Raw genomic sequence first — 27,957 nt, forward strand, 5'->3', positions numbered from 1 at the left:
CTGTAATGAAGGCTTCTGCATGTCCCCGGGACATTTGTAAGGGTGCATCTGTCAGGTGAGTTGGCGAGCGTGACACAGCTTTCAGTTCACAACAGAGCAGAAATCTTCCTGCTGCGTGACATCTTGATGAGTTGAGCACAAAGAGTTTTTGTCTTTGCAGAGTGCAGCACAAAGGCGAGCACACAACACTGTGTGGGCACAATATGCCAACTACTGGCTGGCAGTAATTATGTAAGAGGAGGTGATTTATGATTCAAGACTGAGCTGCGAATCTAAGCAGCAGCCAATTGGCATGTAGCACAGACCTAAGAATCATTCAACAACAGTCATCATATTGAGAAATTCAATATGATATAGCAGTTAATGGGGGGGGGCAAGGGATATAGATTCCAAAGACTAGAAAACAGGTGACATGTCACACATTTATTTTAAATGTCTTACAAAAATATCAAAATTCATTTCTAACAACATAGAACATAAATATACTGTACATCACCACACCTGGAAAACAATGCACATGTACAATGCAAATGATGGTGAATTTAAGATGTTCACACAAATTCAAGTATTTTCTGTCAGATGTTGTATGGATGGTAGCGTATGTTAATAGCAATAAGCACTTCTAAATCTTTTTAAAGAAACATGCACTGACAACTCATGTCAAGATCTGTGTCTTTCTTGTAAACATTTCCTGGAGCATAAGTTAAACAAAAGCAGCTACTCTGATATCATGTTTTATATCTGAAGTAAATGAGTTATTTATTTATGAGGAGGGATATATTCCACCACAGTCAGAAATCAATATATATACAGTACGTAGGTAAATTCAGAAGATTATAGATTTGTAGAATCAAGATGAGAACTTGAGCAAAGGAGCTTTCACTCTTTCTTTAAATATCTGTACAATCATTTCAAAGACAAAACATGTCCTTGCCAGGGCTCATAAATAAATTAATTACACTTTGTGATAATCACAGAAAGATTATCAAACATTTATGTCTCGGTCTAATCATGTTTGGTTTTCCAAACCATTAGTGTAACATTAATCCCCCGTTTATATGTAGTTAAAACCAGGTAAAACCACGCTGTGCTGAAGTCCGAACACGTCAGCTCGTATTCAGACTTAAGTGGTCTGCGCTTGTTTAGGATGTATCAAAAAGCTCTGTTTATGAGACTCTGTTTATCCCTAATGATGTGAAGAAATGTAATGTGCTTATTTTCGAAAACCAGAAAGGTGATCAAATAAGTTCTCTTGAACTGCCCCAACTCGGAGCTACGGTATACTTCCGAGTTAGAACACCTGCATCTTGTTCCACAATAACTTTGTCATGGATGGAGGATGTCACACATATTTAGGTGTGCCAACTATCACCTCAATGAGAAAGTCAGGGCCAACTAAGGCTACAAGGTGCACAGAGTTGGATGGCTGTGGTTATTTCTGTATTATGTTACAGAAGTCGTCTGTGCTGAAGCCGAAGAGGGTAGGGGGAGAAAAAAATGGGGGGGCCACAATCCTTCACATTGTTCAAGCCCCTTCTCCTGCTGCTGCTGAGCCTCGACCATCTCTGTTACCCTGAACCTGATCACAACCTGGGCGGATGATGTTACAGGAAGCCCGATGCTCCCGGGGAGATAGTGCTACTCCATGGTGACAGCTCCCTCTTCACCTCCTCTTTGACTGGCTGCCTGATGGAGGAGAGAGAAGAGGAAGGGATGTGGGGTTTGAAAAAAAAGAGAAGGTAGAGGACAGCCATATTTGAACTTAAACATCAATAAAAAGAAAATTAAAGGAGATCCCCTCCTGACATGTTAAGATTTGTTATCATCTTGATATAACTGGAAAGGTAAGGATTTGGGTTTTGTTATATTCTTTCCCACCTATTTGTGAGAAAGGAAAATCTGATTTCCTCATTACATTTATCATTCAGATAAGAGGTACTGCTGCACTTCCGACACTTTCTCTAGCTGCACCGCGACGTAACGAGGATCTGTCATCACGTGAAGTCAGCCTTGTTGAAATTACTTTGGTAGGATAATACAGTTTTTTTCCCATCCTCTCAACATGGCGAGGCAGCGGCGGCTCTTAGTTTGCGCTGGCTGAGTGGGTGGTCAGCTACAAAAATGCCTCCCTATCTTTCCTTAGCCAAGTTGTCAGTCAAGGAAGTATTTACCAAATATGGATCTAAAGGGGATCCTGTCTCAGTGTGCGGTTGGTGTCTCTGTAGCCAGACTCCACCAAGCAGCAAACATTAGGTATTATAACGCCCGAGTCAGCAGAAGCTGCATTCAAGTAGAAATAAATGAAAAACATAGACGCTCAAGAAAGGGAACATACTCGTTTCTTAGGCATTTTAGCTGATGAGAAATTAAATTGGAAAAAAAACATTCATTATATTCGTACCAAAACTGTGAAGTCACTGGGGATCATTAGCAAACAACGAAATTTCATAAATGTTCATAAACTTTATATTATTTCATGATTTATCTCTATTTGATTTATGGTAATTTTGTTTGGGCAAATACATACCCATCCATTCATAACTTTATTTGCTTTTTTTTTTTCTCAAACTCTAACAAGACCTCTGTTCCATTGTTCAGGAAACTGAACATTCTTTCAGTATATCACATAAATATTCATCAGATATGTGCGTTTATATATAAATATATATTCTTGCCTTTTTCTTTACCATCATCGCTTAGCCACTTCTTTTAAATTGAATTCCCAAATTCATTCATAGATTACTAGACAGATTGATGATCTTCACCTTCCTTTTTACAAACCAAAATGTGGCCAGTACTTTACCCCGTACTGTTCTTCATGCATTTCTTTGTTATTATTGGATTGTTGTCTGATTGGTCAGTTTTCTGCTCATTTTGCATATTTCTTGCTGTCATTTATTTTTATTGTATTTTTCCAAATTATGTTAGCTTAGTTTTATTTTCTTTTTTTTTTCATATTTCTTTCTTTTTCATTATTGTTTGTTTTTTGTCCTTAAGTTGAGGGTAGGTCCGTTGTATAAGCCTGTGGCTTCTTGACTTCTCCTGATACATTGTGTTTTTTCATTATTTAGATGTTATGCAGTGTTATGCGTCTGCAAATAAAATCAATACATACCAATAAAAGCTAAAGATGCTCACAGGAAAAGTGTCTTTTGCTAGCCACGTCATGTGCACCTGCTTATTGCCCTTAAAGCGGAACTACGATTAGGTGACTTCGTTATGAGTCGATAGATTTAAATAGAGTTTGCGGACGACACAACTGTGGTGGGTTCCATCAACAACGACGATGAAACAAACTACAGTAGTGAGGTGAGCAGGCTGGCCATGTGGTGCAAGGTCAACAATCTCCACCTGAACGTGGAGAAGACAAAGGAGATTGTTGTCGACTTCAGGAGAGTGCACACCCAGCATACTCCACTAACCATCAACGGTGCTGCAGTGGAGAGGGTGAGCAGCACCAAGTTCCTGGGTGTGCACATCTCTGAAGACCTGTCCTGGAGCCACAACTTTCTGTGCAAACTGAGAAGAGCAGGCGCCCCATCCCCCATCATGCACACCTTCTACAGAGGCACCATTGAGAGCATCTTGACAAGCTACATCACCGTGTGGTACGGTGCCTGCACCGTGTCCTGCCGCAAGACTCTGCAGCGCATAGTGAGAGCAGCTGAGAAGATCATTGGTGTCTCTCCCCCCCCTCCCCCTTTCGGACATCTTCAACACCCGCCTCACCAGCAAAGCAACCAGGATTGCAGGTGACCCCACCCACTCATCTTACAGCCTCTTCAGCCTGCTGCCATCAGGGAGGAGACTGCGCAGTCTCCGGGCCAAATCCAGCAGGCTCAAAGACGTTTTCCATGTGGAAAGTTTTTTCCACCAGGCTGTTAGGAGACTCAACTCCCTCCCTGCTCTACCGTCACTCCCTCCCTCCTCACTCCCTCCTCTGCCCACCCTCCCCCCTCTGCCCCCTGCCACAGACTAGGACTGCACCCCCCAATACCACTCACACACTCTGTACTCAGGGACTTCACATTTCACTTTACCCTGTTTATTTGCACTACACTGCTCTACCTCACCTGTTAAAATACTTTAAATACTTTTTATTTATCCTAATTTCATTTTGTCATGTAAATACTCAAATGCCTTGATTGTGATTGTGATTGTTGATTGTTTATTGTATGCCTTGTTGATTGTTTATTTTTATATCATGTTAAATTGTTGATTGTTCATTTTTATGTCATGTTAAATTGTTGATTGTTTATTCTATGTCTTTTCTATTTATAGAACACTTATTTTTTTATTGCATTTTGCACCGTGGGTCTGAGAGGACTGAAATTTCATTTGTGCCGTATGTCATGCATGTATAGCACATCTGACAATAAAGCTGACTTGACTTGACTTGACTAGATGTCTGACACTTGCCAGACCTCATAAGTACAACACACACACACTAGGATGTGGTGGCTTGGACTAACCATTAGGCCCTATTACAGGCTTTATGGTAAGGGCACCAGGCGTAAGAGCCGGAGTTACTTGCTCATCAAATGCAGTTAAGACGCATGAGGGCATGGAGAGATGATATCACCAACAACTAAGAGCACCAGAGCAACTGGTCAGGCCATCTTCCCTGCAGTGACTCAAGTTCTGTGAAGTTGACAGCAAATGTATAAGTGGCTATGGTAGGGATGAGCTGAAAAAACTAATGGACTACTTTTATTTTTTTTTTATTTTAACAGCCATATATATATAAATGTAATTTTCACACTAGAACTTGATTGCTATACAACTTCAGATGAATATAACCATCAAAAGCATACAATCATACTCTCCTGACTCATGGTTCTCCTTTTTTTAGGACTGTAAAGGAGAAAGTCAAAAAGACAAGTAGGGCTCTACAGATTTAAAACATTATGTTCAAAGCTGGCTGAGAAGTCCAACATCTAAGCTTATTTATTTATTAAGATGTGAGCTCAAGGGAAACTGGGGCACGATTTGTCATTTTACAGTTAATCCCACTTTTGTCTCGTTGCATGTTATTATAAGTCTTCTTTTGTTTTTAGAACAAGAGTCGACAGTTCTGGTAAAACCTGTATGTAAGGAGCAGGAGTACTTTGATTTGAAGGTTGTTTAATGTCCAGGATTTGACAAAACGTAACCACATTATTTGTGGTTATTTTCTGTGGTTAGTTTGCCAGTGACATTTCCATATTTATTATATTACAATATTAGCATAAAATATAAAATTTCGTATTCTGTTATGCAAGATGTTATCCATATTACCCACACCTGGACATGTTCAAAGTTTCGTGCTGGAAAACGAAAAAAAGACTGACATAAACAGTTACATAGCTGGTTATCTTCCAAAGTGTCTGGTAGGGTAGATAAAGCAACCAGCGCGAACCAAAATCTGCCAGCAATGGCTGGTGGGTACATGCTTACTTCCACTTTGTCGTCCCCCTCCTCCTGTTGAGCTGGCGGAGCCTGGTCGGTTACTCGGCTGCGGCTCCGACTGGGAGAACTGGGGTGCCAAAGCTGGGCCTCGAGCCCGGTGAGCACTGGTGTCCTGGCTAACTGTTGCATCAGGTGTACGGGGAATCTTGGGCTGGCTTGTAAATGCAGGGACATAATCACCACTGATGACAGGGAAAAGAGAAGAAATAATAAATTATATTAAACAAAAATAAGTACCACTAAATCACTAATCAGCACAAACACCATGATACAAAAATGGTGCTGCAAAAGCAGACAATCAAACAATATTGGCTTATGAAAAAGCTCAAAAATAAAACACAAGACAAAATAAGACAAGTTAACAGCTAAACTGGGTACAGAACATCTACACAATTTACCATTTTAAGGCTACATTGACCAAGCCAGCCTTGTATATTGATTATTGTATAGTTACTTTTTATTACAGCTATTCTTATTTCTTACTTGCTTACGGTTAGAAAGATCATTCAGAGAGGTCATCCTTTTATCTGATGAGCTGCTCAGTAGTCGTGAGACACTACAGCCACAAACAGATCTCATTTCACAGAAGGTTTCATAGCACAGAAATCATGGCTTTCCTGGGTACAGCATCAACCTTGCACAAGCCTCTTGCTCTCGACACTTGATAGCATCCATTTCACTTGTTTCAGTCGATAGCCTCCACTTCTGGTGATGGCTTGCCAGACTTCTTTATCGAAACTTCCGACATACCCAATGGGGACAGCTATCATTAGGGTCATCCATACCATGCAGACTGTTGAGGTGCCGAGTTTATTCATATATATATATATATATATATATATATATATATATATATATATATATGTGTGTGTGTAACTCTATATATTTTTTGGTGATTTCTAGTTGCAGGTTTTTATACTATAAAACATACTGTATACAATATCATAGGGTGTTCAAAATGTGAATCTCCATTAATGACATCCTCCCTGCATATTTTTACTTTCTGTTCTATACATGCTCTAATACTCAGATGTATTTACACTTCATAGTTGCATCCTTTTATGAAAATGACACAATCTTTACAAACCACAAAATGTGTTGCATGTCTGTGTGAGTCTGAGAAACAGGATCATATTGCATGCATTTCTCTTCTGCCTACAGTAACACAGTGAAGGCCCAAAACTCTGCTCATGTCCTCATCAGGCAGGTGCCAAATGACCTACATCCTGTGGAGCAATCCCATACCATAATAGATGGATAGATTTCAGTCAGCTCATTCTTGTTTCAGTTCACAGTAGTAATATTGGCATCCAACATGCCTGATATCATCTGGTATAACTGCATGTTTTAAACAGGTTCTCATTGGAACAGGAGACTGAAATGTGTATGGACATTGCATAAATAGCCACAAAGTCAGCAATGCGAGGAGAAACAAGGTGTCAAGACTTCAGTCTTTAACTTTGATGTCTGAATGGAAAAAGCCTGGCTGGCCCCCCAGGTGTTACCTTGAATGAGTTTGAAGCAGAGCTTTGCTAAAATAAAAACAAAGGGGGGGAGAATTCATTAACCTCAAAGCAAAAGCATAAATATCCATCTTCTCTTTTGGTATTTGCCAAATTGCTGTGTTGCTAAGTTTCTATTCACCTAAGCATCAATGACTGTGTCCTAAAATCTCTTTAATATAAAAGTCTTGTTCCCAAACTGGGGTGAAATGAGGCTACTGAAGTTCGTATTGTAGAGGTGTTTTACGTTTTTGGGGGGATGGGAGGAGGGATAACCGAAGCGGTTTCCTGGGACTCATTACTCTTGGCGGGATTCAGGAGTCAAGTTCCTCTGGGATTTGAAGGAGAGGAGAAGCAGGGTAGGTTTGATTGAATGGGTCTCTTTGTGGGAACTGCTTGTTTAAACGCATGTCACAGTCTCACAGACCAGCTTGGCGGTGCTGAGTCACCGATCGGTGTGGAGCAACAATTGCCAACTCTCTCCACAGACACACAAATGCACTGACACGCATTTCAGGGATTCACAGGAACCTCAGCTGACTTGCACCATTTATTTTAATTTGCATAATTCCCCAACAACCTCACTCTGGCTCTCTTCCGTGATAATTGCTACCAAACAACGTGTTCTTTCTATTCTTGTGCTTCTTTTTAAGTCAGACACATAAGTATGTTATATATGTTTGTTTTTCTTAATAGATCTCTAATTTTCACTTCCTTATACATGATACATACAGACTCCTCTTTCTTATGTTGTACTTTATCTTTTATCCATCTCTTCTGTTATTTTCATAACCCACTGCTTACCCTGACTGAATTCAGTGGTTCTGACTGAGAAAAAGACACCCATACAGTAACAGAGAGATATGGCGTTGCATAGCAATGACTCAGATTGATTTCACACAGGCCTCACCCTCTAACTAGCTATAGGCTTGCCTTCTCACTTCTGTTGAGGAGTGAACTGAACATTTGCAATTACAACAGGCCCCTTTCAGGAGGGTACCGTAACCTGTCATCCACCTTCTTTGAGCAACTGAACCAGCCTGCGGTCAAGATAGGCTTTCTCTCCTCCTCAGAAGTGACGATGCCCCTCTTTGCCACAGTAGTACTGTGGCAGCAGATTCTCATTCCATTTGCAATGCCCTTTAAAACATGCTGCGGCAAATTCCATAAATGTATTTTATATCTTGCGTTGTGTGCCATCAGGAGGTAGCCAGAGCACAAACTGTTCACTGAACTGAAATGCACTGCTTCTAATGCATATGATAATACATTTGATTTTCAAGTTTAAGATCTCTCAATGTTTCAGACATGTAATTGCAGCAACATACAGTACATGAAAACACCAATGGTGAAAGAAGTATTCAGATCCTTTTACGTGAGTAAAAGTACTAATACCACACTGTAAAATACTATGCTACAAGTAAAAGTCCTGCATTGAAAATGTTACTCAAGTAAAAGTGTGTAAGTATCATCAATTCTGTCTGTAATCGTCTAATCATTTTAGCTTGTACTTGTAGGCCTGTATATTGTTGAGTAGTTTATATATATATATATATTATACAACAAGTAGATCCAACCAGGCAATCTGATTGGTCAACTAGACATTTAGAATGTGCTCAAATCAGCATGACAACACACACAACACACACCCAGTTGTTTGAAGTTAGCAGACGTATAGTATCTACACTGTGTGCAGAATTATTAGGCAAATGAGTATTTGGACCATATCATAATTTTTTATGCATTTTTTCCAACTCCAAGCTATATAAACTTGAATGCTTATTGGATTTAAGCATTTCAGGTGATGTATGTTTGTGTAATGAGGGAGGGTGTGGCCTAAGGACATCAACACCCTATATCAAGGTGTGCATAATTATTAGGCAGCTTCTTCTCCTCAGTCAAAACGGGCAGAAAAAGAGATTTAACTGACTCCGAAAAGTCAAAAATTGTAAAGAGTCTTTCAGAGGGATGCAGCACTCTTGAAATTGCTAAGATATTGGGGCGTGATCACAGAACTATCAAACGTTTTGTAGCAAATACTCAAAAGAGTCGCAAGAAACGTGTTGAGAAAAAACCCCGCAAATTAACTGCCAAAGATTTGAGGAGAATCAAACGTGAAGCTACTAGGAACCCATTATCCTCCAGTGCTGTCATATTCCAGAACTGCAACCTACCTGGAGTGCCCAGAAGTACAAGGTGTTCAGTGCTCAGAGAAATGGCCAAGGTAAGGAAGGCTGAAATCCGACCACCACTGAACAAGAAACATAAGTTGAAACGTCAAGACTGGGCCAAGAAATATCTGAAGACAGATTTTTCAAAGGTTTTATGGACAGATGAGATGAGAGTGACTCTTGACGGACCAGATGGATGGGCCCGTGGCTGGATCACTAATGGGCACAGAGCTCCACTGCGACTCAGACAACAGCAAGGTGGAGGTGGGGTGATGGTATAGGCTGGCATTATTAAAGATGAGCTAGTTGGAGCTAGTTTTGGGTTGAAAATGGAGTCAAAATGAACTCCCAAACCTACTGTCAGTTCTTAGAAGGTACATTCTTCAAGCAGTGGTACAGGAAAAAGTCTATATCCTTCAAGAAGTCCATGATTTTTATGCAGGACAATGCTCCATCACATGCATCGAAGTACTCCACTGCGTGACTAGCCAGTAAAGGCCTCAAAGATGACAGAATAATGACATGGCCCCCTTCCTCACCTGATCTAAATCCTATTGAGAACTTGTGGGCCCTTCTTAAACGGAAGATTTACGCTGAAGGAAAACAGTACAGCTCTCTGAACAGTGTATGGGAGGCTGTGGTGGCTGCTGCACAAAAAGTTGATCATCAACAGATCAAGAAACTGACAGACTCCATGAATGGAAGGCTTATAACTGTTATTGAAAAGAAGGGTGGCTATATTGGTCACTGATTTTTTTTTTCTTTTTCAGAAATGTTTAAATTGAGTTGTTTGTTGATTATACTCACTTTAACAGATGCAAATAAACAAGTGAGATGGTAACATTTTCATTTTTCATTTAGCTGCATAATAATTCTGCACACATAGAGTTGCCTAATAATTCTGCACACATAGATTTTCTCATTAGAAAGCCAAAATCTCACTTTTACTTCCTTAAATATTCATGATTGAGGTTTATTAACATTTTTGGATTGACTGTGAGCGCTGTAGTTGTTCAATAATAAAATGAATCCTCAAAAATACAACTTGCCTAATAATTCTGTACACAGTGTAAATCTATCCATGGAAAAAATATTTTTTTCAGCCGACATCTTCGCAAAGCAGTTTGGTGTATATATTTGCGTTAGCTGGCTGACTAAAAAGGGAGGGACTAGAAATCGTCTCTGTTGCTTTTTTTAATTTTGAGAGCGAATTGCCCCACAATAAACTATATATATATACATACACACACATATACATATATATATATATATATATATATATATATATATATATACACATACACACATATATATATATATATATATATATACACACACATATGCGTGCGCGTGCGTGCGTGTGTGTGCAGTTTACCTGGCAGAGTGTCCATTGTGTTCCTCCTGGGAACGTCCTTTTCTGGTTCGTCCTTCATATGGACCCTCCAACTCGGACTCCTGGGACAACCGGCCACACTCTGAGTCTGAGTGTTTGTGACAGAGAGGAGGACATATTAGACCTTCATCCTACTACCTTTTGAATTATATCAACCTATCTGCCTTTCAAATTTAAACTCAAAACTTAAATAAAACAATGCAACAGTACTGTTACACATTATGGTCACTATGGAACACATGAGCACAACCTGATGTCACGCTGATGTTTTGTGGAAAGTCAAAGGTCATAGGTCATTTGGTTTAGCCATTTGGTGCCCGTTTTGCTGAGTCTTTATCCCTTATGCTTTCTGAGGAAGTCACAGGAGCTTCGTTGCCTAGTGGACACTGGGCATCACATCAAATAAATCCACATAAACCAAATAAAGAGCAGCTGGTGGAAGGGAAATTAAATTGTCCCACAAATATGCAGCTGATTTTCAGTATGCACAAAGTGTATTAAGTATGAGTAATCTGACTGCATACATCTGATGAACAGACGCAGCATTCTGACATGGTCAAAGACGTAATATTGAACTTTTTTTGAGATTCTACTGCTATGTGCTATCAAATGTATTTTTTTTATCCACCCACCGATACTGTGACGTAGGGAGTCAGCGGTGCTGGGGCGACTGCCAGAGCGTGTTGGAGGTCGGGAGTTGTATCGAGAAGGAGGCAGGCTTCCTTCGTCGCTCTTCTGTCTGCTCAGAGGGTATTCCCTGTCCCGGCTACGTTCATCCCCCTGACTGCCGGATCGGTAATCCCTACACATGACACAAACAATACAGCTCAGGTTTTGTAAGAACTTGCATCAAGATGTTTTTTTTCTTACCTTCATAAGGGCTACTTCTTTAAAGTTGTACAACACTCTAACTTTATATTCAAACGTGCTACATAAATAAAGATTAGCATTACCATTGGTTGCAGTTAGTAAGTTGTGAATCCTTCCTGTGTATCAATTATTTGCTGGGAGTCGGTGCTCCCTTATCACTGGGGCCAGGTAATGTGTAGTACACTGCTCCCTCATAGCTGTCATATCCATTACTCTAAAATAACTCTTTCTTTAATCCCTGCTATCTGGATAATAGTTTTTATTGACAATGATCTGCCTTTCAGTACATATCGTCTCCAGGTCCAATCTCATCCTGCTGACTCATTCCCTTACAGGCTTTGCGATGATTAATGGCAAAATGTATTTGAACCCATTCTTGCTTTGACCTACTGCACTAGTTTTTATAAATGTAGGAACTTCCTTATCATTGTGCCAGCACAATAATTGTCAAAATGACCTACAGGTTAGACTATGAGTTTTGTAAAATGATCCACTTTAAGATAAATAGAGGCCAGACATCATATGAATAAAGAGAGGCCAGACATCATATGAATTTATCTAGCCTAGTGTACAATGTACAACTAAAGTACCCTAAACCTTACAATATCATACACTTCCTGTTACCTGACACTGACACTCACAGACACCATGAATTAGCATGTCTGCTTAAGAGGAACTGCAATTTAAACTGTCTGACATTATCTGTGTGTGTATTTAACTCACACCACGTTACGATGAGAACTTGGGGTGACTGGCCGTTGTAGGGGTTCATCAACACTTGGTTGTGGCAGAGGGATCGACTTCCTTTTCACTTTTGCCATGTTGGTCATAATCTACACACACACACACACACACACACACACACACACACACACATTACAATAAATGTTATATATCTGTGTTAAATTGGGAACTTGCCATTCCTAAACAGAGAGACAGATTGTAGCGATGATGTTATGCAACAAATAAAGCCCGGTCGGAACGTGTCCACAGTCCAAGCTCTCTACGTGTGTCCAACACATGCTGTCTGCCAGAGCTTGTCCCATGTCCAGTGCCCCACGTACATGACCAATCTAGAGATCATCATCAAACTGGTTATATGGTGTTAGCATGTCATCCTACTGATGAGTAATTACAAAACGTCAATCAGTTCTATGAGGGGTCAGAGGTTCAGTTACTAATTCAGTGTAAGTGCAGCATGATGATGACAACAATCATAAATCTCCAGATTAGGGGAGTTGCCATCTGTGCTTGTATGTTTTTAGACACTTATTATTGGAACAGCTTCCTAAATGTGAAGACCTGCTTGTGTCCTTCCTCTAGCCATCTAGCATTAAGTAGCACAATGATGTAAAATCTTGCAATTCATAAGGGGTTACTGTCTCTGTCGCGTGACACATGGCCGCACACATTAACAGTTCCCCCTATTCCAGGTATCGTTTCCACTAGCTGCTGCATTCTGAACTAGCTGGAACTGTGTAGTACACACATGCACCAACACCTAACAATTGCTTATTGCAGCCTTCTTGTGAGCTGTTTGTGTCTGCTAAGCAAACAACATGTTTATTTAACTTGTGCATAGGGAGGAGTGTAGTGAGTGTGTGTGTTTTGCTCTAACCCCCAGGTACTCCGTGGTAAGCAGACTCTCCCCAGACAGTTCCCTGGGCTGTGGTTGGAGAACTTCCTCTATATCTAGGTCTGTTTCCATTAAATCTTCCTGTAACAAGACAATGACAGTATGCAGTGTTAGTAATTCAGATTTTTCTTAACAGTCAGTATGTAATGAAATCAACACAGCTAACATGATCTCAGCCTTGTGACTATGGTTAGTTTGGTGGTGCCTAATTTCCTTTTTAGAATGAACTATTTCGCAATACCATTGATGTGAGTCTACAAACTAGGACAAACACTACTACAATGTTTGGCACGAAGTCAAACGGTGCCATTAAGAGACCAGTGTAGTCTACACTTGTTGGACTCCCTTACACAAGTGGGGAACATATATCAGTTCACCCTTATAGCAATGGTAAATGGATAGCAGCTAAAAAAAACACCACATCTGAGATCAGAGGCAATGGAATAAAGGCACTCGCACTGAAGGAATTTGCATGCGACCACTAGGGGAATAGGGGGACACACATACTGTACACATACACATACACATACACACACACACACACACACACACACCAAGGATACTGCAGCCATTCCCACTTTCTCACAGAATCCAATCTGCGAAGACCATGACCCCCCCTCCCCCCCCCCACTAATACACACATGCACAAACACACACAGGTGGGAGACACCCAATATCTGTGTCATGCTGAGATTGCAATTTATAGTTTTTGGAAATGTGTTAAATATGAGGCGTTTATTTCTGGGCGTGCTTCCCCTCACCCTCGTTTTTCATCCATTCCTCATTTTTGTTCTTTTGATCTGATATATTTATATACTGATAATATAGCCCTATAGTTGGGACTACATGGTGTAAAGCAATACCATATCAATGCCTAATGGGTTGAGGGGAGGACTTACATCATTGTCGTCCTCTTCTTCTTCATCGTCTGACTCTGGCCCCTCCTCATCAGCTGGGTGAAACACAGCCAGATCATGAAGGATGAAACAAGTTAGATGATTTTCCAACACATTATAAAACACTTTCAAAACCCACCATTCTTTACATTTACATGAAGTTGTTCAATTCTCTGCCCTGTCTGACGAGTACAGAACTTCTGTCACCACTAATGACTTCAACACCACTAACACCAGCTGCCCCAAACCCTAAATTAGCACAATGTCACTTTCATCTGGTACAGTATTTTATCTTTAAATATACATAAACAGTCAGTACATTACATAGAGTAGAATACATCCAGTGTAACAGTAAATTTGACTTCACTAACCTGAGTTTAGCTGTTTTATGATGAACTCAATCTGTCTGTTGAGGTCTGGGTTCTCCTCTTTGCTGTAGCAACGGAGAATCTCCTCTACACTCTGCACAGATGTGAGGGAAACACAAGTCACACCGGTGTATGCACAAAACTTTACAGCTGATAGACAAATGCAAGGGCTATTTTTCTAGTTAGCTTCAGAATAAAAATCAGTGACTGAGTATTCAAAGGAAGTATACCCTGTAACAACAATTGGCTGGGGGTCAAAAGTGCTTACTTTAAGTTGATTATAACGTATTTTATTTGTGTTAATAATAATGATCATTGATGTGTGAGAGATCTGCTTGAACATGATCTTTGTTGGACAGGATGGACACAGCCATATCCATATACTCTCCTGCACAGATACAACCCAACAGTTCACCAGTATCTGGGTACAGTGACTGTGTCATATAACTGTGAACACCTGTTGTTTCCCATCCAAACACTGGCTGCGTGGTGACACAAAGAGACAAATGCAGAGCTAAAACACAAACTGGGTCTGTTTCCTCCAAGCAGGTGAAGACATTTCTACTATCTCACCATCTCTTTGGCTTCCTGTCTCACAGAGGGAATACACAGGATACTGTACAGGGCTCCATTCACATATGGTCGAATCTGAGAGAGCAAACAGACACACACACAGACACACACACACACACACACACACACACAGCCTCTATCTTTATAATCTCACGCCAAATGGTAACAGTTTGTATGAACGTGCCACAGCAAGGAAACATGGATACAAAGAGGAAAGAATGCTTATGCAGTGGATCCAAATACAAGTATATTTTTTATAGGCGTACAGTATGTCATAGATACAAATTGGCAAATTATCCTAGCAGTAGGGAGACAAGAGATTGAGTTATTAGCCTTCCAAAGTTGCTGACATCCTTTCATAAAGAAAGCTAGTGTTAGTGTTACTGTTGTATACGTTTTTATAGACTAACCTATAGCCATAGCTTATTTCTATTAAAACAGCCGCAAACTCTGGAAGGCATCATAATCTTAGTTTTATGGCAACCCTAGGTGTGTCTGCTTGGATTACAGTGGTATTTTAACAGATCAGGTGGTGATGCTGTCTTCATGTCAATGTAAACTAATGAAGTGCTATGTGTTGTCCATTTTGGATTAAAGTTTAATGCTACAAAATGTAACCAACTCTCTTTTGCGATGTCCTTTTAAGACACTACTGTAGATGCTTTTGTACTCTGTATCCTGTATTAACATTCATTCTGCACATTTGTTGTTCTCTGAATGTGTGAGCATCACCTTTTAATATTAATTATGTATGCTGTGTCCATGTTGTTCAACCTCTGTGAATGTGTTTTCTGTGCGCAGTGCATGCATTGTGCATTTAAACTCAGTGTTCACGGAAGTGTGTGCATCACCTCATGGTTCTCATGTCCAAGCAGGTCGGTGAGAACCTTTAGCACATGCTTGGCGGTCTCTGCACACTTCCTTTTTCCTGTACAAAGACAGCCATTCAACACACACACACGCACACACGCACACACGCACACACGCACACACGCACACACACACACACACACACACACACACACACACACACACACACACACACACACACACACACCATCACACATCAATTTAACAACCCAAAAGTATTTAATCCTACAATGTGACTGTTTGTATTAAGATAAGAAGACCTTACACTCAGATTAATAATTGCTGATTCCCTCCAACCCAATCATTTCTTTTCAAAATTGCCATTGCCTTTTATCTTTTTGCGTGTAAGATAACAAAACCACTAATAAATCAAATGCAGTGCAGTATTTTACTGTGGCAGTCTATAAAAAGCAGGCCCCGGGCAACTGAGACAAAAATGAACAAAACAACAAAAAGTACTGAGAAATAGAAAGAGTATATTTATTGATGTGTATGTGCTTTAAAGGGGAGTGGCATTAGCAAAGATACACTCAAGATATGATGTAAGAGGAAATAAGAAAAAAAGGAGTGTGCACTGATAAGCAGCGTGTATAGAAGAAGCTGGAAAAGCTAAAATGTTGTATTAAATGCAAACCCGAAAAATAATGGCCTTTACTCTGCCCATAATAAAATCACCCAACAGGAACAATGTTAGACAGAGAATGTATGTGGCTTTAAAGGAGATACAATTGATTGACACTGACATAGTGGACTATTAATAAGATAAGATTTTCTTTCATATGCTTTTTTGGTTTCACTTCAAGAAGCCTTTGGTATAGCATAGCAGGGCCAATTGGATATACAGAGTGGTATACTGTATATTGAAAACATTTGGGGAATAAAGCATGGTATTATATAGTTATGGTAAATTTCATAGATTTTGAAAAATGCTTTTAAATGGTCTAATATACTACAGTATATAGTATTTTTGATCTATTTAAACGTACAAGCAAAGTGTCCTGTGAGGAAAATATCCAGCCAAAACTCAAAAGGGTTGGGTATTCTACAATTGTTCAACAGTGTCTCTGTTCTGTATCTACCTGTGCCTCGCCTTTACCTTTTGTTCGGAGACAGAGATTCATGAGCAGAGCAGCAGAGTACTCTAGGGTGTAGTCACTCAGGCAGTCGGAGTCCTGCAGCTCATCCACCAGCCAGCCAATCAGATTGTCTGCTATCATGGCTGTCTGCTGGCTCCTTCTACCAAGACATGACCATAAATGATGAATTAAAAGCAACTTGAAGAGAAATATTTGTGTTCCTCAACAGGACAGGAATTCTGGTTGATGTCCAAGAAAAAAATAACTTTCCCAATTTTTTGATAATTAGCTGATGACTGGTTGTTCAATACACAAACAGGTATATAATCTGGTGTATAAACATGCAATTTAGTTTACAATTTAGTTTAAAAAAACAAGGGTGTATAAAAACACTTTGCATGTTTTAAAAAGTACCTGAGGCTGAGTTTCTGCAGGGCCACAAGCACATTCTCTCTACTCAGAGAGTCTTTTTCCTCCGTCCTGAGCGCCTCTGTCAGAAGTTTCAGAAGAATTGGGATTTGGGAGAGGTAAACCCGACCTGTAAGCATTAACGCAACATGAAATTAGAATCAAAAGGCAAGAAATAGGTTTCTTAAAAGGCCTTACTGGCAATGTAATTCTCAATAAAAAAATTTATGTAAGTTACAAGTAGTGGCTTCAACACTGAAAAGCCATAGATTCCAATAGGTGCAACTGCAAACACAATACAACAGAATTATCACCTTAACAAAAGCAAAGCTGACCGGACTCACCAATGATGGGTAAACCTGATGCAAAAATGTGTCTATCATCTCAAGCACTACCTGTTACTGAGAATAAATTTAGTTCAAAAGGAGTCTTTAAAAAAATGTAGGTTCTTAAAAATCTTTTAGAAATTCAACAAGTTGTGTCCCTCTGCCATTTCAGACTGCCAAAGAGTCATTCTGACAAATAAATAACAATAAATAAATAACCCTAACTTTTCCTTGTTCATAAGAATGAATGTTACCCCAACCACTTACTACATAATAGAAAGTAATTTGTGTCAGCCTAAATTATGTGTCTTTCCAGCATCGTGTGTTTACAAAATGTCCTCCAAAGTTGCTGGCATGCTGCTGCAGAGGATCATTAGTGGTTTCAAACCTGAATGGAAAGTTATGGTAAAAGCCATTGCGGTCTTCCGTGAATCTTATATGTCTCCAAATGCATCCAGTCAGACAATGACTCATCTTTCAAAGAAATAATGATGCTTGAGCACTTACCCTCTGCAAAGGAAGCGAACGCATTAATGAGACGAGCCATGTATTGGCGGGTAATTTCGTTCTTCGATCTCATTAAATGAAGCACCGTTTTCTATGAAAACACAAAAAGTAGGGGAAGTTTAGAATTATATACTGCTTTCAGTAGTAAATGATCAAAACTGATGCAGAGCTGGAATTATATACGTAAAACAGGTTGGAAACCTATGCAGCAAAGTAGCCAATGGTTTTTATATATAGACAATAACTTTCCACTGCATTGCATTAAGATTTTATGAACCTCCAGCATTACCCTCATTGGGCCATTGCAAGCAGTTTGTCACTTTATGTAGAAATAAAAATGTATCGATGAAACTTTGAACGAAGCATGCTACATTTAGATGTTACTTCATGTAGTTCACATGGTCATCAGATCACCTTACGCTGTGTGGAAACTTCCCAGTCTAATTTCAGAAAGTTTGATAGGATAGCTAAACTTAACCTTGTCATGCAGAGTAGCCTACACTGCATCAGTCACATCCCAGATGGTAATCTTGAAATTAGGCACAATTTAAGTTACATAGTCTGAACACAGTCATGACTTTTTTTGAAGTGTGTTTGGCACAGAGGGGGCAGCGTGATGTTATTTTGTCAGTAAGATTTTTTTGTTTGTGAATTCCTTAAATTGAAGTTGGCATGGAGACAAAGATGAGTTAATCCACACATCTTTATGGACCTTTATGAAACTGGCTCAATCAACTCGAATGGGGCATGCTATCAGTTTTGCTAGAACTGCTGTTGACCAGAGCGTTGGGAAAACTTCCTTCTGTTACCATTTTTGGCTATTGTCAAACACAGAATATTTATGTTTGTTATATGATTACGAGAAATTGACACCCTTCTTATTGTGGCTCTTACAATAAATGGTTCTAGTAGGGGTGGCTTGGAGCACCGTGGTAACAACATTAACAAAGAGCTCAGTTGTGATGTGAGGATTACTTACTCTTCTGTAAAGGGATTGTATTTAGCATGGCGCCCTATGACTAAAGACTAGGTGAAGGGAATGTGAAAAGAACAGAAAGCATTCAAAGGGTGACATTTTGAATATAATCAGTGTTTCCTGCTCTGGCCTTTTGTTAAATAAAAAGAGAATGATACTTAATCTGAGGCTGGGAAGAAGTTTCCATTGAGATTACATATATAGATAATATTGTGGGAAATCAGGTGTCAAATTTAAATTAATTGTCAAGAGAATAATGAAGAGTTACTATATGACTTAAGTATAGCATACATTTCCTATCAATGTGTCCTGTGACTCCTATCCATCCTGGGTTCATCACCAGAAGTTCATATAGTTGACATCTGAAATGCTATGTCCAGTTTGTCTGCAGTCTATAGGTCTAAAGTCAATGGCATGAGCACACAGCAAAGGTTCCAATTCACCAGCTCAGGCCTGCCTGAAATTAGAGCCTGGGGATTAATAAGGCAGTGAGGCCAATAGAAAAGAAGGTATTTTATATTTTTGGCTCTGATGGTTAAAGGAAATATAGTTTGGGTAAAACAAATCACTGTCATTTCAGTTCAGTTCAAGTCCACAATGCAATTACATTAAAAGCTGTAGTATCCCACCTGTTTAGTGCTGTAACGCTCCAGCAGATCGTTACTGATAAAGGCCTGAAGCACTGTGTCTCTTTGTTCACCAGGGAGTGAGCGAGTCAGTCTCTGAAAAAAAAAAAAAAACGTGAGAAACAGACCCACCAATGTAGATTTAAAGTAGTAGACATGCAACGTGAATATGAACGGTGCTCACAAACTGCTGTACTCATGAGCTGTTTTAAAGTAAAACACTGATCCAATGCAGTTGCTCAGTAGAACACAATAGGTGCACTGGGCTGCTATGGCTTTGTGTGAACAGCATATACTGTATGCTAAGACGGCAAACTTTTGCTGAGTTAACTAAGAATAAAAAAGGTGGCAAAACATGTGAAATGTGCTTTGTTTAACTTGCATTGCTTCGTTAGCCCATCTTAAAAACATCATCCAACAACCCTTACAACATGCACTGTACAGTATAGAACACTAGCCTTTTCGTAAAATGCTTATAAACTGTAAATAGGAATAGGAATACTCACCCAGCGCAGTGCCTGAAGCAGCAGGGACCTGAGTCTGTCTGAGCCTTCAACCAGGTCTTTCTTCAGCTTCTCATAGTCCAGTGAGGGCAGCATTGGCACCTCCTTGGATCTCCTGGAGATTAGTAAAAAGGACAAGCCAGCCATGTTTTTTTTTATCATGCCACTTATCAAACTGTACAGATTAGCAGCTTCAAATTTAAGACTTACTGCGGTGCAATGGATGCTCGTAACATCGAGGAGGCCTAAAAGAGTGAGCAAAATTGGGAAAAGGAGACAAAGAGGAGCAGGGTATTTTTTAGAATTTGATTATTTCAGATTATGTGTCTCATATTGTTATTTTAGAGCATGGAAAACAACCCATGCGACTGTTCATCTGTTTTATTATCTGTACTATGTGGTCCCCCTACTTACCCAGTGTTATCCATCGAAAACAATCAAGTTACTGTCAAAATAAGTCATTTTTTGGACATGCACATACATCATGCTTGTGGTACATGCTGAAACCCTGCACATACAAGTATAGTACTGTTCGGCAACATTGCCCATGCAGTCAGTGAAAAGTAAGCTAAGATAATTCAGCAATTGAAAAGTACCAGAGAGGGTGAGGTTAGTGTGAAACAGCCATTCCTTCATTTGTTACACCTAAGTGTACTGTTATTGTTTTAGAGAAAAGGAAATGGAGACAACTAAACAGAGTAAATATATCATTGTGGCGGCAGTGTGGGTGTGTGAAAGAAAACTGAAATAACTCATTATTAGTGTTTTTACTGGGGAAAGGGGATTTTGAGCGCTGATTTTGAGCCCTGAAATCCAATCTGAAGCCTGGGTGGTCAGGCCTATAGCAGGAGCAGTGTAAGGTCAGGGGAGTGATCCGTGTTGTCTAAGGTATCAGGTGGTCTGGCCACATTTTTTCTTTGGTGTGCAACAGGTAATACGGAAGTGGGGGAGAACATCGATACCTGGATTCCCTCCCAAATTCCTTTCTCTGTAAACATTTCCGTTGCCTTGAAGAATGCTGAAGGGCAAGGGGGACATGTTTCCATGAGACATTTGACACTGATGGGGTCTGTACACTAGGGGCCCTGATCAAGAGATGTACTGTATGTATATTACAGATAACAATTGTTCTCCATTGCTGTCTATTAACAGGAAGCCACACACCTATGCTGAATGTACAAATAGTGGGGTCAAACAAGATGCCGTAAGAGGAACAAGGAAAAACTACAACTTGGATTTTAAGGCCATGTGTATTCTCAGATTTCAGCTAATCGTAAACACAAAGCAAAGGCTTGACCCAAATAATCTGACAATGCACAGTTTACATAAGAGATGCTTTTACTTTCTTCACCTCTTTGGCGGAAATTAACACTAAGCACCCTTTGAATGCTGCTAGATTTAGGCTGTTTTCATATTGTTCTCATTTCCATCCCTTTCTCATACAACAGCTAAAGGCTTGGCCTGACATTCCATGGACCTTAACTAAATGTGTATTACTATTTAATATGTTTTATCATATGTTTGAGTGATTGCTATTGATGGTGTTAAGAACCATCACAATTATATATATATATATATATATATATATAAAAAGCATTCTAGTTGCCTCTTTTCAAACAGCTGTGATTTAATCTACCATGTTTGACAACCTGAGCGTGAGAGAAGTGCTTTTACATCAAAGCGCCTTGTGTTGGCCATTCTTGTCCTTTCATTTTGTCAACAAATGGTTAGGGGAGAAAACTGCAACTGACAGTGTTTACCTTTAAAAAAAAGAAGACAGACAACCAATAAGGAGAGTTGAGAGGAATAACAATGACTACAGTCTTTGAGAATGAGATGAGGTACGCCCTGAGAGAGACGCTCGTTTGGCTTAACAAGTGGCCTGACAAAACAAGGCCAAAATCCCTTTAAACTAGGACAGTCTAGTAGGAAACAGAGGAAAATGACAGGGAATATATACTGAGTACAAAGGCAGGCCAAGATGTACTGTATATCTATAGTAAAGGAAGGGGAGGCAGACACAAGGAGAAGGGGAGGAGGAGGAGGAGGAGGAGGAGGAGGAGCAAGAAGAGACATGGCGAGGCATAAGCAAGATGAGAAGCGGGGATCTGAGCGATGACAGGAAGTAAAGACAAAACCATATAAAACTTACATATCCATCATCATAGGGACTCATAGAGTAATATCCCTTTGTGAACAAAAGCATCACACACGCAAAAACACAAACACACAGAAAGAAGTTGTTCAGTTCAAGACAGAAAGAAACAAGATTTCACAAACCAGAGTTCAACACTACAATGGAGGCCACTGACAGTAAGCGTGATTGTCGAGCTTTCAGTGTGGACATTTTTTTTTTTTTTATTATCTGTGTCATAGTCCCACTGTAACAGCTATCATATGAAAGATAGATATGAAAGGTTTGACCAGCTATTTGCAGTTTAATTTGAATAGTTCTACTCTACCATCTCTTTTGGCATGCAATCAACTATATGGATCCTTTTTGTTCTAACCATTATAATCAAAGTGGTTTATAAACTTTACATTGTGTGAGCCACTGTTGACTGGTTTTGCAACTGTTCATTTCCTGCATTCAGAGTTGTGCCATGCATATTAAACTTTTCAACAAGCCTTTCAAGTGTGTGTGTGTGTGTGTGTGTGTGTGTGTGTGTGTGTGTGTGTATATTGAGTCAACAACAGGATCCAGTCACCTATTTCCAGGGTTCAAACTACAGGATTACTACATTACTACATGGCTTAATGTTGGCTGCACAATGTACAGGATGCAGAGGACATGGGGACACTTTACAGCAGATAAACCCTCCTTTTTAAAACATCCTTATCCTTTTCAAACACAATGTCAACTTGACCATCATCTGTGTGGTAAAGCCCTAAGAGCACTTTCCTCTGCTAATATTTACATAGGTGTAAGACTGCCTATCAGCAGTCACCCGTGTCACATTTTTCATACATGTACCTAAAACATCTTGCCTTGAGGCCTTGTGTTTTGTTATGCTTCTACCAGTGAGGTGTGAAGGAGAAACAGGGGAGAAGAGAGATGCTCTCACTTACAGTGCCAGGTCTGGTGAAGTCAGTACTCTGCACCACGCTCTGCCTCATCTGGCTGCTGAACAGGCGAACACACACACTCTGCAGGTACTCAGGGGAGATCTGCAAAAACACAGCAGGCCCCTTGAGCTTTGACATACTGTGTGTGGGTAGAGGGAGGGCAGGGTTGCCATTTTTGTGTCCCTGTTTAACAGCCGTGTCATCTGGCAGTTATGTGCATGTGTGTGCATATTAAATAAGTAATACAAACTTTGCTTTGTGTATAAAAATGCCTTTTGTTATTTGAAGTGTTTGTATATATAAATGTGAATGGCCTAATTAAACCCTTTTTGTGTCTGTCCAGTGTTTGTGTGTGCACCACTCATTAGCTCAAATGTGTCTGTGTGTGTGTGTGTGTGTGTGTGTGTGTGTGTGTGTGTGTCTGTCTGTCTGTCTGTCTTGTGCCAGTCTATATAGTTTTTGCCTATAAGAATGTGTGTCTGTTTGCCCCACAGTCAAGCTGACCTACCATTTTTCCACTGACGGTGGCCTCCAATGTGTCGACCAGCTCAGCAGTGATTCCAATCAGGTTGTGGTAGTCGGCCTGCATCTTGTTGAACTTCCGTACATAGCTAGTGATGCGCCGGTCCGATTCAACCAGTTGGAGCTGTAACTGCTGCATGGCCTCTGTGCAGTTACACAAACACACAACAGGCAAAGGTTGCAGAACGGAAAAAAAACAAAAAACATTCATATCATGAGTGACATTCTCTGTGTAAATCATAAGGTTAACACGTGTTCTTTAATTAAATATTAAATGTGTCATTTGAAAATGTATATACAAAAAGAATGAATATGTGTGTATAATCTTTTCACAATAAGTCTGCCAGTCAATACTTCAAATGTTGGTTCCACCTATAAGGGAGCATTGAGTAAAAGTAGAAAAGTAAGAGTAGATTATGTGAGAGGGCTATTTACCTTTAGTACTCCTTCCTCCATCCTTCTGCATAATGCCTGTTAAAGAATACACACTAGCACTCAACTGAACACAAGTCAAACAGTTCTACTGTATTTGTGTCCTTATCCAGAGATATAGTCATACAAAAGAGTATGTAATAATACAATGTATTGCTTACGTTTGACTGGAAATAAGACAAACCCACAGTATGTTATACATCCTGTCTGAAGCGGACAACTTTGTCATAACATTTTTTTTTTTAAGGATTTATCTAATCCGTTGTATTGTACGAAGAGATATAATTGTCAATATAGAATCAACGCTAGTTTGTTTTAAAGGGAGGGATCGATATTTTTCAATAAAGGACAATAGACCAACACCGTGGGCAAACACAGCTGTCATTCAGTGCGTCTATATGCACGTAAGTACGTTAACGTGTGTGGGCACTCAACCAACAGGACATTTTCATGTGTGCATATGTTGTGTCAGCTGCCAAAAGTGCTGCCTGTTGAAGTGTTTGCATATTGAAAGATTATACGTGTTGGATAACCTTTTATGTTTTATATACGTAAGTACAAACAAGACCAATTTTCTTTGGCCAGCCCTAGAGATGATAGTTGCTATGTTAATCTGTATGCTTTGATCATCGGCCAATAGGGATAGGGTTTAGTTTTTATGCGGATGGAGGAAAGTCGAGCCACTGGATTTCCAGTAAAAGAAAAACAATTCTTGTTATCCTTCACTTGCCCTTCTACTCTGAAGTGGTGTGGGTGAGTTAGTGTCAGGTTAGGTTCTACCATACTAAAACACCATCTATCATTTACAGCCATCTATGAATGCAAATCAGATTTGTTTGCAGGATATGAAACAAACAAGTGTGGACAACAGTCTAACTGTTAATGACTGCACTGAAACACTTTATCCTCGGCCTGTGTTAAATCTTTAAGTTGTTCTCCCAGGGGTTAAAGTAAGGAACCATTTGTGAGCCTGTCACCAATCTGTACTCTGATGATTTTCTCAGCAATGACATGCAAGTGAGTCACGATGACATTAGTTACAATAACAGGTCACCTTCCCATTCTGTCTGTCTTTTATTTAAGGATACATATAAATTCAGCAGCCTTGGGGTGTTTGATGGCTTCAGCGTCACTGACATAAACTGCTCCAGCTTATACTTCAACTGTGGTATCCAAGAGTCCTAAATATACAGAAGGTAGAATGGGAGAAATATGGTCGCGGTCATTATGAATTAGGCACTGGGCAATATTGTTGCATATGTAATACCTAGTTAACAACAACCAACTAGGTATTATTCCATAATTAGCTAAGCACCTGAAAAAGATCTTTGAAGGATGGATGGACAGTAGGGTTGGGAACGAAAGGCAAAGCATAGTAAGGCAGAAACTCTGTGGTCTGGCTCAGTGCTGCTCCCCGAGTCTCCAGGTACTGCTTGAAGTGGGAAATCCTCTCCTCAAACTCAGCTCGGTCCTAGGGAAACATTCAAATTCAAATATTTATTACAAGTCAATGACAACATGTCAGTAAAGCCTAATACATAATTTAAAACATGTTGCATACACACATTCTCTTCAATTAGATGCTGTCTCTTGGCCTGCTACCACCACTGAAAACTGAAGAAGCTGCTGATTTTTATAAAATAACGTCACACGCATATAAATAAATAAATAAACTCAAACTGCAAAGACCAACACAGTGACAGGCATATTATAGAGGTTAGAAACCTCATTGATAGCCCACTGAGAACAAGTCTGGAGCACAGCTTAGTGGACATTTTGAAAAATAGCACGTAATGATATTCAGCTCAGCTGTAGAGTTGCATGACAAAGTTGAGTTTTGTTGTGAATATAATCTAAACAAATGAATGTTCTGGTTAAAAGAACATTTAAATAAAAAAAAAAAAAGTAGGACAAAAATGTAATCTACATACATGTCTACCAGGGTGCCTCCTCAGTGGGTAGATGGTGAAGTGGATGTGAAGGTAAAACTCCAGGCTCTGCGCCTCAGAGTCTGTGTCTTTTATCTCAGAGGGAATATTCTCTGTCCACAGTTCAAAGAACACTTTGTGGTCTCCATCATCAAAAGAGCTAAGAAGGTCTTTCTAGAAAAGTCAGAGTTAAAGAAGAGTGTGTTGGGGGAAAATACATCAACGATAACAATTTGCTACTTCTTAATGATCATTTTATCTACTGTACATATCACACAATGATAACTGACACACAATAAGAGAACTTTTAAAAAGACCTGACACTGTTTAGAGATAGAAAGTAGGCTATGTTTTAAAACATGTGAGCCAGTCTTGACTCTGGAACATCCTGCCCATCCATAGGTGCCACCTCCACGAATAATTAACAAACTTGTAGAAACAACAGGTTATAAGAACTTACCTGAATGCCACGAGTCTTTGCGTCCCTGAGAGTACTTCCTTGAGGCTTTGAGACAAGCTTTCCTTTGCTTTTGCATTCTTTGTCAAAACTGTGGACAGTTTCTTCAAATACCTCAAACGTAAGGTACTACAAAAGACACAGAACAAGCAAGTGCCATTAACTCCACCTTAACCAGTGCAGAATGAAGTTGTGCTTTAAAGTCATCCAAACTACACAAGCTGCACACCCTTGACAGAACTATCTATAATATCATGCTGTATCAAGCAAGGTTTATTAGACAAAAGTGGTGCATCTTGTTTAGTTTTAATTCACTTATATTGCTGCTCATTCTGTTTTACATATTGCTCTGGGTGCATTCTTTTTTTTTTTTTATTTGTTACCTCCTTGATCATCCCAAGAAGATCGGCTTTAGTTGCCAAGATGTCCTCCATCTTGGCTGCCTCCCTGGAACTCATGTGAGTGACCAAAACCTTTACAACACCTACTGACAGCAAAGACTGCTGCTCTCGTTAAATAACGCTGGTACTTCCATCAAGCATTCTGTAGAGCCTGTAAGGATAGGACGGTACATGGCACTATTACTACTCATATAAGTGTACGTTAGCACCTTTAGAACTCCATCCTAAAGCACTTTCGCTATGATGCAATTGTTGTTTTAGGGTTACCAGGTAAAGCTGCAACATTGTTAACCAAATAACACAGACATCTAACGTTAATGTTTACTGGCATTTTACAGCTGTGAAACCACACCGTGAACACAGCAATCAGATTGTTCCTGCTTTTGAATTTTAACAATATCTTCAACAGTAAAATTCAGCGACAACATCGTTTGCAAAAATGTGGCAAACTAGCATGCTAGCTGACAAGCTAATCAGTTAACGTTATCTGACGTTAAGAGAGCACATTCTCACCTTATTCGCACATCATTTAATTGGTGAAAATAGGCTAATGTCGCTTTTAACGTATTCATCCGCAATTGCTTATACAGTCCATTTTCGACAAGGCTTATCGGCTTCACTTACACTGATATTAGTCAAGTAGCCATTAGCTAGCAACCGTACACAAATAGGACGCTAGGACACCTAGCAACCAAACAGTTGGGGTTGGGGCTGGAAAGTAGAGGAAAATGTCGTAAATAATGACAACAGTTTATTTTACGTTTCGTGAAAGCATATAAAATTGATATGAAAGCGTCCAGTTTGGTTCTAACGTTATTTATTGATTATTATTAGCAAAAATATTAGTGTGATATGTATCTAAAAACAGTTATTACTGCGCGGTCTTCCAGGAAAACGTGCTTTATTTAAGCACTTTTTTTCTCTCAATATTAATAAATATCTATAACGCTGACTTTTTTATAAAATTATTTTTGTTAGCCATAGACAATAGCAATTCCCCAT

General features: G+C 39.6%; 1 protein-coding gene across 5 annotated transcripts; it reads right to left on the reverse strand.

The window, feature by feature from the left end:
* Window positions 1–395: 395 nt before the first annotated feature.
* LOC116055354 (lisH domain-containing protein ARMC9) lies at window positions 396–27,722 on the reverse strand. 5 transcript variants are annotated; one of them, XM_031307312.2, is made up of 26 exons: window positions 27,469–27,722; window positions 26,938–27,106; window positions 26,558–26,683; window positions 26,101–26,271; window positions 25,485–25,640; window positions 25,258–25,350; window positions 24,173–24,194; window positions 23,724–23,881; window positions 23,219–23,317; window positions 22,302–22,337; window positions 20,360–20,394; window positions 20,153–20,264; window positions 19,650–19,742; window positions 18,045–18,135; window positions 17,218–17,341; window positions 16,824–16,963; window positions 15,709–15,785; window positions 14,858–14,932; window positions 14,288–14,378; window positions 13,920–13,972; window positions 13,003–13,101; window positions 12,108–12,217; window positions 11,147–11,316; window positions 10,497–10,602; window positions 5,437–5,630; window positions 396–1,686 (listed from the first exon to the last, which is right to left on the reverse strand). In XM_031307312.2, exons 2-26 carry the CDS (start codon window positions 27,010–27,012, stop codon window positions 1,664–1,666), a joined length of 2,529 nt encoding a protein of 842 aa, XP_031163172.1. In that variant the 5' UTR covers window positions 27,013–27,106; window positions 27,469–27,722; the 3' UTR covers window positions 396–1,663. The 5 variants fall into 5 exon arrangements, with proteins under 5 accessions (XP_031163172.1, XP_035863133.1, XP_031163170.1 ...); XM_036007240.1 differs by having other exon boundaries at window positions 11,147–11,298; window positions 24,173–24,197; XM_031307310.2 differs by having other exon boundaries at window positions 24,173–24,197.
* Between the last annotated feature and the right edge of the window lie 235 nt (window positions 27,723–27,957).

This window comes from Sander lucioperca, chromosome 11, assembly GCF_008315115.2.
Source record: "Sander lucioperca isolate FBNREF2018 chromosome 11, SLUC_FBN_1.2, whole genome shotgun sequence".
In the NCBI taxonomy this organism is placed as follows: Eukaryota; Metazoa; Chordata; class Actinopteri; order Perciformes; family Percidae; genus Sander; species Sander lucioperca.